The sequence below is a fragment of the Carassius auratus genome, chromosome 36 (genome assembly GCF_003368295.1).
Source record: "Carassius auratus strain Wakin chromosome 36, ASM336829v1, whole genome shotgun sequence".
Taxonomy (NCBI): Eukaryota; Metazoa; Chordata; class Actinopteri; order Cypriniformes; family Cyprinidae; genus Carassius; species Carassius auratus.
In genome coordinates this window covers 5,348,354-5,360,841 of record NC_039278.1, presented here as the reverse complement: position 1 = coordinate 5,360,841, position 12,488 = coordinate 5,348,354, and the positions used below count along the sequence as shown (strand labels likewise).

The following is a 12,488-nucleotide window of genomic DNA, read 5'->3' as shown; positions in this document are numbered from 1 at the left end:
TCCTCCCTCTGATTCCCTTCCTGGTGCCTGATACAGTCTTTAGAATAGAAGCCATAGGGCTGGTTTGAGAGGAGGTAAAGTCCAGACAGCATCACTCAGGTGCTGAGATTCAGAATGAATGATTAACATCGCAAAAGCCTCTCTGCATCTCCACACTGTAGAACAGAAGAGCCGGATTCATCTGCCGGTGTCACCAGCTCTCTCTCCCTTGTCTTCTGCCGGAGATCTCCATCAAGGGCTGGGAGTGGCTGCTGTCATTGTGAGAGCGGAGTGGGGAAGCCCTCCGGTGAGAGGAGAGGAGAGGAGAGGAGAGGAGAGGAGAGGAGAGGAGAGGAGAGGAGAGGAGAGGAGAGGAGAGGAGAGGAGCCACCGTTCACACCCTGAGATGCTCTGCAGGCTGGAGGAGGAAGAGGAGATGTCTCTACTGGAGCTACAGCAGAGGGTGGACTGTATCATCACTCATGTTGGTGAGTGGATTATTCTCCGCTGAGGCTGATGGGGGTGTGTTACAGCTGTGATTGGTCTTTCCATCGCTGATTCAGGTGCAGTCCGTGAGTTCTGGGATTTAGGGGAAACCATGAGGTTTCCTGATGGACAGTGATACAACTGTATGTTTTATTTTAGCATTGGATGTCATTTTATCACACATAGAATGTGATCATAGACTACAGCAATTGCAGACTTTTATTAGTTTATTTTATTTTACTATTATTCATTTTTATTTCTTAATTTATGGAGGTTATTTGGAGGTTATTAGATATTTGCATTGGAATTACCAATTGATTTTGTTTCAGATTTTGTACCTGTTTGTTTCAGAATCACATGCTTCATTTAATTAAATGAATGCAATTAAAAATACCTTTTCAGCAAATTCTGAAAATAGTCAGCTTAGTCGAATAACAGCTCCTCAACCAAATAAATACATAAAAATGTGGACTTTTATTATTATTATTATTATTATTATTATTATTATTATATTTGGGTATACTTATATTGTGTGTATAGATTTAGACAACATTTCCACATTTACAGTTTACCAGTGTTTTACCTGTCCAAAGTAAAACAATGATATTTAAAAAATGTCTGTTAACATTGTTAACACATCATTTATAGTATTTATTAATACTATATTCTATCAATATATTATAAAAAGGTGTATGTAATTAATAAGAAAACATAACATAAGTTCATAAAGTTTATTATTATTTAATTAATTATTATTATTTTTTTTAAATAAGGCTCTCATTCCATTGAATCCATAGCGGAAAGCACTGATTTTAGTGCATCAAATTGCCTTTTTATTTTTTGTTTATTATTTTTTTTAGCATTTAAATATATGACTTTTTTGAGGTTATGGTAATGTCTCTTCATGGAAACTACCAGCTAATTAGGGATGTCTAATGAAATGATGGCACCTGTTTGTGTCAGAATCAAATACATAAATTAATTTGAAATATTTTCAGCAAATTAAAAAAATAAATTATTTATGTGAAAAAAAAAACTGCATAGATAAATCTGGTTGAATAAGAAATGTCTGTACCATGAAAAGCAGAGAAATATCCAGGTGCTTCCCCATGCCAGAGAGTGAAGTAGGTTATTGTGCCATGCTGCTTTTAGTGCTGTCCTGCATGAGGGTGAGAGGCACTTCTGCCGCCCCCACTGCAGCCCTCGGGGTACGTAAAGTCCGTAGCCATGGAAACTGAGATGGACCAGTTCAGCCATATTGATTCACAGAGACACCCCATGTTTTAAACACACACCCACTGCTTCCTAAGTTCATTATCCGCATTATAACAGCTTTCCGAGCAAACTGAAAACCAGCAGGCTTTTTAAACACTGGTTAAACCATTTGTTTTCAATTCACTGCACTGAACTGGACTTTCAGACTAGAAGTTTGAAATATCCAAATGTTGTACACAAATGTTTACTTATTGGACAGCCTCTCCAACCTGCCTTTGGTTTTGAACAAACAATAGAAAAATCAGAGAGTTATTTCTGGTTCTGTTTTGGTGAGAGGAAACCAGCATTAGCTGCCTCTCGGAGTGAGTCACAGATGTGACCAACCGGCTCTGTCACAGCAAGATGACTAAACACTGAGAGATCTGCTCTCTGATTGGTCACATATGACATCACTCTCGTCTTCATTTCAAAGCTGAGTGACAAATTGCACATTTCTGGATGTAAGGCTCATGAATATTTAACATGAGCAGTTAAGCATTCTATAAGACAACAGCATCTGAGCCTCACACAGTGTACATCTGCATAGCTACCTTTCAAAAGTTTAGGGTTGGTAAGATTTTTTTATTTTTAATTTTTATCCTGAAGACAGGAATAAATTACAGTTTAAAATATATTAAAATAATATTTCACAGTATTATCGTTTTTACTTTAGTTTTTATTTAATAAATGCAGCCTTGTTGAGCCTAAGAGACTTCTTTCAGAAACATTTGAACAATTTTACCGGCCACTTTTAAACGGAAGATTAATAAGAATAAATATTGGAGACATTGCGGTACTGTATATTTCATCTTTACCCTTTTTTCTTCACTTTTAAAGGTGAATATGGCAAAAATATGTCTTTTTGGTGATGCTAAACATATTGATCATTGATCAAAATGATTAAACAACATCATACAACATTACTGTTAGAAAATACTTCTTACTTTTAATGGGTTTTAATGTTATGAAGAACTTTTTATGACATTGTTTTTGTTTTGTTCTTTTCTTTTTCTTTTCTTTTCTTTTTTTAAGCTGACTTCCCTCTGAGAGTCTGCACTTTAATCAGACAGTCATTCTGACTCCACTGCTGCTTAAAAGTTGTTTAAAATAATTAAAAAACAATGTTATTCAGTCATCCTAAACTAATCAGGATAAAGGGATTAACAGAAACAAGCCAAATACTGGGCACTGGTACAGAGATAAAACACACACACACACACACACACACACACACACACGATCATCTGAATTTCTGAACAACACAAAGCAGTTGAAAGTTCATTCATATCATTGGATATCATAACTACTTTTTAACTGAACCTGTTTTTCTATACACTTTCTTTCAAAAGTAGAATGTCCGTAAGACTTTTTAATGTTTTTTTTTAAAGAAGTTCATTATGCTCACCAAGCCTTTTAAAAATACAGTGAAAACAGTCATATTGTAAAATATTCTAACAGTTTAAAATGACTGTTTTAATAGATCTAAAAATGTTATTTATTTCAGTGATCAAAGCTGAATTTTCAGCATCATTCGTCCAGTCTTCTGTGCCACATGACCCTTCAGAAATCATTCTTATATGCTGCTTAGGATTTATTTATTTATTTATCTATTTATTTTTTTACTGTCAAATGTTGGAAACAGTTTAGCTGCTTAATATTTTGGTGGACATTCTTATAAAAAATATTTTATAACATTAGAAATGTAATTACTGTCACTTTTGATCCTTGCTAAATAACTGTTTTAATATATATATATATATATATATATATATATATATATATATATATATATATATATATATATATATATATATATATATATTTTTTTTTTTTATTTTTTTTTATTTTTTATTTTTTATCTTACTGGCCTCTTTTATCATATGACCTTAATTTATCAAAACTCTTTGTCTTAACTTATGTTTCAAGCTGTCTTTTGAACTCCGGTACCTATGCAGATAACTTTAAAAGCATGCAGTTTTTTAATTCATTAATTTTTATCTATATTGCTTTAAAATGGGCCATTTTAATTCTTGTCTGATTACACACACTATAAGCTCACCGTGAGTCTTTCTCATGGAGGATGAGAAGTGGGCATGAGTGTGTGTGCACTATACACCACTGTATGAGATTCACATCAGCTTTACCACAGAGATGCTCTTAAAATAGAGTCTAATAATCAGATTACAGCATGTATATCACAGACGTTATCTGAAAACACACCCTGGTGTCATAAGCCACATACATTATCAATTCATCTTGTACATCTGTTTGTTTTGATTCATACTGTAAGTACTGATGGTCTCACATTAGAAGTTAATGCATATAGTATTCGATTATTGAATGGTGCTTGCCTAAGTCGTGGCCTAATGGTTAGAGGGTTGGACTCCCAATCGAAGGGTTGTGGGTTCTAGTCTCGGGCCGGATGGAATTGTGGGTGGGGGGAGTGTATGTACAGTTCTCTCTCCACCTTCAATACCACGACTTAGGTGCCCTTGAGCAAGGCATCGAACCCCCAACTGCTCCCCGGGCGCCGCAGCATAAATGGCTGCCCACTGCTCCTGGTGTGTGTTCACAGTGTGTGTGTGTGTGTGTGTTCACTGCTCTGTGTGTGTGCATTTCGGATGGGTTAAATGCAGAGCACAAATTCTGGGTATGGGTCACCATACTTGGCTGAATGTCACTTTCACTTTCACTTGCGTGCATAAAAAGTCTCCAACATGATGCTGGGGTGTTGCTGTTTGGTTGATAAAGTGTTGTAAGATTTATTTTTAATTTTTTTGCATGTTGCTATGTGGTTGCTGGGTTTCATAGACAAGACTTTGGGTGACTTCTTCAGACTAAGACTATCTGTATCAAGCATTGCATACTCTTAGAGAATTTACTGCATTCATTGAAAAATGTCTTGGCGTTATGAATGTGCTTTAGTTATGCAAGTGTGTAGAAGGAATACATTTCAGCGTCAATCTACAGTAAAGATCAATCAAAAATAAACAGTACATTTATTTCAAATTTCCCCCGACCCCCCTGAACCAAAGATCAAGATAGTTTCCAGGCAGTTATTGTATGTTACTATTGAGCTTGAGTGTACCTTTTTGAAAATCAGTAATTATAGTTTATTATTTCAAACAATTGTTTTCTAAGTTCAAAGACATTCCATATATTCTTGCAAATAAGCTTGTTCTTGAGTGTGTGTCAGACTGACTGTGATTTCCAGAGATCCAGACATGAAAAGCGTGCCTTATTTTACATGCGCAGGTTTCCATCCACAGGAATGTCTGAAGTTATCCATAAAACATTAGCTCACCTACAAGCATGAAAACACTATTTGGCTTCATATTTCACTTTTCGCTTCTCACTTTAGCATGTTAGATTTGTTTTCCACTGTGAAAGTGACTGAAAAACACCCTCAGGTTCAGATTTAACAGTCAGTGCCACATGATGCCGTCTCATGTGTGAGGGTTGCGGGGAGGGGTTTATGTGTGTGTGTGTGGGTGTGTAGCAGGGCTCTGTTTTGGGGTGGAGAAGGGAAAAGGAATCTTTGTGTTTGTGAAAAGTTGACGTACTTTAACCGCAGAGTGCTGCGCAGTGATGAATGTCTCACCGGGAGAGAGAGGAAGAGGAAACTACTGGTGCTTCTCAGATTTATTTGTAGAAAGCATGTCAATGTGTTACCTGCGTTTCAGAGGCACACGCACCTCTGTTAACTCTTAGCAGACACTCAGGAGTAAGACAGGACCTGAAGGAGACACACGGAGTGAGGTCACCGCTGCTCTCGGGACCTCTCGTGCGGCGCGGGATGGGTTCAGTTATGTGTAAGTCAGCATTCGGTCTTTTCACGCAGATTTTAAGAGCATTCGTGCCTGAGAAAGAACTCTGTGTTTATCAGCTGTATTTCTGGGAATGATGTAAGGAGACATTTCTGAGAGAGTTACAGCTCGGCTGGCTTTGGTTAGGAGCTCTGAGATGTTTCTAGGGGGAAAAAGAGGTTTATGGGCTTAATAATGATTACACACACAGCAATGTGACTAGAAAAAAATGTGCCAGTCGTTATTCCGTTGATTCCGAACTGTTTACTTCATCATAATCCTGCTCAGGAAGTTCTGTTGGTGGTTAACATGAAGGTCAAGGGGGTGAAAGTCTGAAGCTTTTAAACGGATAGAGTTCAGATAAAAATGTTAAGTATTTTATTGTTTATTCACCCAGTACTTTGTTCCAAACAGATTTTATTTTTATGATTTTTTTGAAGAATGACCTGTCCATTTTATGGACGTACATGAGCACTGGGACTGTCAAGCTCCAAAATGACAAAACATGCCATAAATTATTATAAAAATATAAAAATCTTCTTCCACAACTGAGTCAGATGATTTTATCCAAAGCCACTAACAAATATGTAAAGTCATGAATCGGTCATTGCTAATAGGATGAATGGACCTCTTTCTTTTTATGTTTTGTCATTTTGGAGCTTGACTGACTCTTTTTTATTAAATGGAAAACAGTGGTCATTTTTCTTTTGTGTATGGGTTTAGAATGACATTAGAGTGAGTAAATGAGGATAAAATTTAATTACTGGAGAAATATTAAGACTCTGTACCACAATGAGCTCACTTAGTAAAAGCAAGCATAAAAATAGCACACACACACACACACACACACACACAGAGAGACTTGACCAAGAGTACTGTAGGCTGCAGATGTCTTCTAAGGTCAGTATGAATTATTATTATACAGAGGATACAAAGTATGCACTGCGAAAGTTATTTTCTTATAATCAGTAATATTTTCCTCTAAAAACATCATAACATCCTTATTGCATCGCTGTGAAAAAAAAGTAAATAAGTGAAATTTACTTGCAATTTCTAAGTGAAATTTGTTTCAAAGTAAATTTTACACCACATGTTTCCATTTTTCACTGTAGTTTGCAGAGTTCACAGAATATATCTTTAGAGAATTGTGTTTTACTTGCCCTATTAGAATTTTTTATCTTGTATCATAAAACTAAATATTTTATATAAAATTAGATTTTAAGTTAGATTAGATTTATTCTTAAAACAAGAACAAACAATTAGACTGATTCAAAATGTATGTTGTCTTAAAAGAGACATTGGATTCCCATTTTCCACAAGTTTCCACATAATTCTTTAGGGCCTTCATGAAATGTCTTTAACATGCTTGGGTTACAATTCCTCGATGGTTGTATAAAACAACACTCTTTTTACATCTGTTCACAGTGAGCCGTTTTGGTGCATGTCGCTTTAAATGATAATGAGCTACTGTTTACCCCGCCCCTCTCTTCTGTGGGGCGTGTTGACACAAGACAATTGCTGCCTGGGACTCTGTTCTGTATATGGTTCGGAGGTGGTCTTATTTTAATAGCTAGCTATCTACCTAGAAACCGGCTGAATATTGAAACAGCTCGCTGGATGACAGTTTCAGACTCAGACAGCCCATAATATGTCTTCTTTTCAGCTTTTTGAGCTGGTATCTTACATTTCACTGCTGGTTATATATGCTACAGTATATATAATTGTGTATGTGACGAATAAAAAAATCTTGAATCTCGGCAGACACACCAGAAACCTAAGTGCAAAAAAATAAAAAATAAAAATAATAATAAAAAATAATTCGATATCCTCTTTAAGAATTTTGAATTATAAGAAGGTGATTACGATTTACAATTTATTGAGATTATTATGTTTAATATTAATTTATTTTATTAAATTATTACTTAGCTATATATAATATAACATTGTCCAGACATTTGCTAAATATTAATACTTTTTTTTACAAATATATTAAATATACATTTATTTTATTCTAAACATTTTATAAATAAATAAAGCAATTTATAAATAAATAAAATAAATAAAATTAACCCTTGGCGAAGCAATAGCTTATCATTTGGGCAACTTTGTAGCTTGTTTATCCATTAAAATGTATAATAGTACTTTAAGGGTACATACAACTACTCTAAGGTACTTATATGCATGTTTTAGGGATAGATAATGTAAATTGTTAAAAAATGTTCTTGTTCAGACAGGGAAGTGGCTCTGTGGGAGAGACTGTGCTCTCAGGTGGAGGTGTGTGTGTAAGTATATCCACCACAGGAGAAGTGGACTAGAATAGTTATCTTAATCCAGAGACAGCAATGTTTCTGTCCACTTACTCTGTTCAGTCCTTACTCTTCTGTGATCTTACGATTCACAGGAGTTACACAGCTAGCGTGTCGTCCAGCGGTCTGTAGTGAGGCAGGTTGGGCATGAGCAGGAGTATTCTTGGTTCTGTACTGCAGTATGGACGGCTCCCAGTGCTATCAGACCATCCCGTCCCGCTGCTCGGTATGTGGGCGGTACACACGCAGAGCGTCCTTCTCCTTGGTCCGCATCTCGGCCGGGGAAATGGAGTCATACCATCATTTGCAGAAAGTGTGTCTGGAGACTGAATTAGCATCGAGGAGAAGTATGTCTTCCTCATACATCCACACCTTCCTCTTTCATTCTGGTTTTCTTATGATGCAACTATGGCTAAAAATGTTTGTGATGTTTTAGTTTGGTTGTTGTATGTGTGTAGTTGAATGGTTTGTGTGTATGTGTGTGTGTGTGTGTGTGTGAACAGCAGTGTCAGATGCACATAAAGAGGATTAAATGGCTGGGTCAGATTTCATCATTGTGGCTCATTTTGTTGTGAAAATAGAAATGCCAGAGTGAGTGTGATATTTTATTGGTTTTTAATTGTTTTTGCATATTCAGCGTTGTTTGGGTGCTTTCTTTGAGTTTAAATGAGGAACTGTAAATGATGTGGATGTCAGCAATCAGACGTGAAAAAAAATATATATATATATATATTTACAAATGTTTTATATATATATGTATATATTTATTTTATGGAAATATGATGAAAATATTATATGGATGAATTATTATATTGTTGTTTTCATTATTATGATCTTATAGTACAAAGTAAAAATAAATCAATGTATTTATATCAATTAATATAAATATAGAAATAAAAATATATAAGCTATATATATAGCACAGTCAAAAGAAAACAAGTGTTTATATATATATATATATATATATATATATATATATATATAACATTTAAATTATTATTTTAAACAGATACTGATTATATTGTTTGATTTATGAATGAAAACAATCATTTTGTATGTAGTATGATTATAGTATAATCCTGATTGCAGTCAAGAGAAAAAAAAATGCATATTTTTATATTAATACAATTTTTGTGTTTTTATTATAATTTTATATGAATGTTATTATTATTATTAATTATTTGGCTATTGTACAGATGCCTCCCTCCAATGCCACTAAAGAAAAAAAGTTGCTTCAAAAATGTGCTTTAAGTAAAAAAAAAAAAAAAACTGATAAATAACTGTTTGTATCCATATGTGTTGCCCTCTGGAAACAGTTTCTAGACTAAATCTGATCGTGAGTGGTACTTTACATGACCGGACTCCCTGAAGAGCCCCTTTAAAGCATGCCGGCGTAATCAAACACACCTGTCCAGACTGGCTCAGACGTAGCTTTACACAGCCCACATCTGAGCATCCTAGTCAAACACATTTTTGTGGATGTGGGTCCTCTGGATAGTGGTTGTTTTGACACGAACAGTTCTAAAATTAGGACGGCTGGCTGTTTTCATCATTCATCACAATACGAAATGATTCCGAATGCTTTCTATTTGCTATCTATCAAACTATCGTTGATCTGAAATTAGATATTTCTTTATTTATTTTCCCTATTTAACAGTTACTTTTTAATAATAATGATATGACCATTGTCTATTAGTTAAATCGTAGCCTTCACGTGTACTGATTTTATAATGGTGCTAATGTACAGTAGTGGTAGGCTACTTTTGACTTACAAAGTGAAAGGCCTCTTGCCACTCATTCTCACTGAGGACTAAACCTCCCTGATGATGAAATCCTAGAACTGGCGCTGTTCTGGGCAGATACAGGATCTTGTCTGATATTCTGATTTGTATTCACGTGTGCTGGCTTTCTTTTCTATATGGATGTGGAAGGAGAGCGATTTACTGTAGATACTGAATGCTGGAATTTGATTTGGAATGCTCAGTTTTCTGTGGACTTCAAACAGCTCACATTAGCCTTTTATTTAAAGCACTAGTAAACCCAAAAATGAAAATTTTATTATTTGATTAGATTTTTGCAAACCTTTATGCCTTTCTTTCATCTGTGGAGCACGAAAGAAGATTTTTAAATCTAATTAAAAAAAAATTACATTTCATTTATTTATTATTAAATAAATGGTGGTGTGGGGGTTAAGCTACATCATGTGCACATGCTCTACTTATACCAGCAATATAAGGGGGATTTTTTTGAAGGGAAATGTGGCAGATTGTGGATCTTGTCCGCCATAAAATATTTAGATGCCATTTTTGAACAGCAGAGCCTTTGATAAAGCTTTACTGCAGCCATTGACCTTGTTGTCAAATATTATTAAGCTCACAGGGCTTTGATTTTATGATTATTTTATTTTGCTGCCTGAGACTGGATTGCTCAGCCTGGTCTTGAAGTTCTTTGGTCATACAGCAGCACTAATTTATAAAGATCAGAGGGAAGCAGAGCAGGAAAATGGACTGGATGTCCTGTGGACACCCCTTAAACATCTGCCAATGGGATTCAGACAGGCTGTGTACTGAAGCTATTGTGTTGATTCTGTAATCAGGGGCGTCATGCATTCATGATTTTTGAGGGGGCACATGGAGGGGGATATAAGTCATGGTTGTCATGTGACACAGCAGCTACGATAGCACTGTATAAATGAAATAGGCTTATGTTTTATTTATTTATTTTTCCTTTTTATTCAACAGAATTCCAAACACTTTGAATGGGCATGACGCCTCTGTCTGTAATAGTTGCTCAGTGTTTAATAGAAAAGCATGTATAATCACATAGAAGGGGTAGAAGTTTTTCAAAAGGTGCACTGTAGGTGCTGATGTTCAGAACCACACTGAGACCCCCTACAGTCCAAACTGGATTTGTTTGCATGATGGTACGCAGCAGTGGCCACCGTTTGACTGCAACCCTTGATGCATTTCCCCCAAATGAAACCATGAGTAGTTTGAGAAAAAGGAAGATGAAACCTCTGAGAGCTGATTGGTGGGTTCTATTCCAGCAGTTGATTGTTGAATCCATTAAATTTTGGGTCAATCAAGGTCAATAGTATTAAAGACTTATGTAGGATTAAAGTCCTATGTAAGTAAAAATGTATAAAAAAAAAAAAAAACAGTTAAAATATTAGAATAAGTTTATGCCAAACTAAGTTTTTTCCCGCAATAATAATTTTTTTATGCGTTTAATGTGTTATAATATTTTTTAAATAAAAATATGATTTAATAATTAAAATACACCCAAACACACACGCACACACTCCACCCTCGGTCACAGTGTTCCCCAGTGCAGGAACTCCTCACTGCATGTGAATGCAATAAGTGTTGAACTAAGTGTGCGAGTTTAGAGTGTTTAGCAATTGCAATTGTAAGTGATTTTAACATTTTGGTTCTGACATCCTGACCCACGCTGGGACAAAAGCCAGTATTGTCTGGTGGGGACGACACAACCCAGACAGCAACATAGTGTTGGCCCGGATTCGGCCCACATCTGGCCCACGTGAAATCCATGCGGGCCAGATGTGGGCCGGATCTGGGCCAAAACTGCTTGCTGTCTGGGAAGTGATTGACACTTGATCATCTGACTGGTGGACTCCTGATCAAGGGCTGAGTGATTAACGAGGTCTGTAATTACCCAGACATATTAGATGAAGTCCGATTCATCATCCCTTGGTAACCAGATGCTCTGACTGGGTCAACAGGACCTAGTGGCCCAATGCAAACAAGCCTGAACAATTAAAATAATGCTTCTTCTGAATGGCCATGGTGCACCCTGTTGATACAAAGACTTTACATACATTAAGGTGTGTCTAGCTCTTTATGTGACCATGCAGACCAACAATATGTGATTCAGATCTCCAGTGAACACTGCAGTTTTTTAAACTGAGCACAGTGGGAAGGAAAGGCACTGAAAGGCCTGAGCTGAAAACACTCATGTTTGGGGAAATGCTTCTTCTTGGTACATAATCATAGTTGTTCTTTCAGACTGTCTATGCTCAGTCCAGCCGCAGTCAAAACTTTGTATTAATATTATTTTTTAAATACATATCCCTCAAGGAGACTTTTTGCTAGAAGCTGGTAGGTTATTTCGGTTCTCCATGGAGAAAACTCTTTTAAAACAGTCAGTCATGCGTCTGGAAAAAGTGAGTTGAGACAATACAGAGTCTTTCCACAAATATCAACCTCTCTTCATTGGTTCGGCAGCTGCATTCAGCAACTGAAGAAACGTGATAGAATCGCTGGATGAAATGGTTAAAATCCTAATCACAATTATCAAACAAACTAAAGCAGTCAAAGTTAAGAGACTCACTTCAATTCAAAGTCGTTGCCATCCTGAGTAAAGCTTCTTTCTGGAAGAAGTTGGTTGGCAAACAGAAAGCCCCGCCCCTAAACTCACATCACAGGCTTCTTAAAGTGAAGAAACTGACTTATATTATCTGCAATTTTAAGTTGCATTTAATTTTATATTTGATTCAAAAATAGAATTTTAAGTTAATTTGAAGACAACTTGTGAGAATTTGAGATTAAATGATAAAACCACTGTAAAACAATTTTTAGGTTTCAGTTAGATTTTGTTCAAATTAGAATTTGAAGTAAATCTCAACATTTTGCTTAAT

The 12,488-nt window shown here is 35.8% G+C and overlaps 1 protein-coding gene across 7 annotated transcripts in view; it reads left to right on the top strand.

The window, feature by feature from the left end:
• The window catches only part of LOC113055020 (guanine nucleotide exchange factor DBS-like), a 63,927-nt gene continuing 51,439 nt past the window's right edge, over positions 1 to 12,488 (top strand). For 4 of the 7 annotated variants that reach the window (XM_026220945.1, XM_026220946.1, XM_026220948.1 and 1 more), the window contains exon 1: positions 1 to 467. In XM_026220945.1, the coding sequence (XP_026076730.1) occupies positions 119 to 467 (349 nt within the window). In that variant the 5' untranslated portion in view covers positions 1 to 118. Of the gene's footprint in view, positions 468 to 5,216; positions 5,532 to 12,488 lie in introns of those variants that run through there. The other 3 variants (XM_026220950.1, XM_026220947.1, XM_026220949.1) reach the window with 2 other exon arrangements.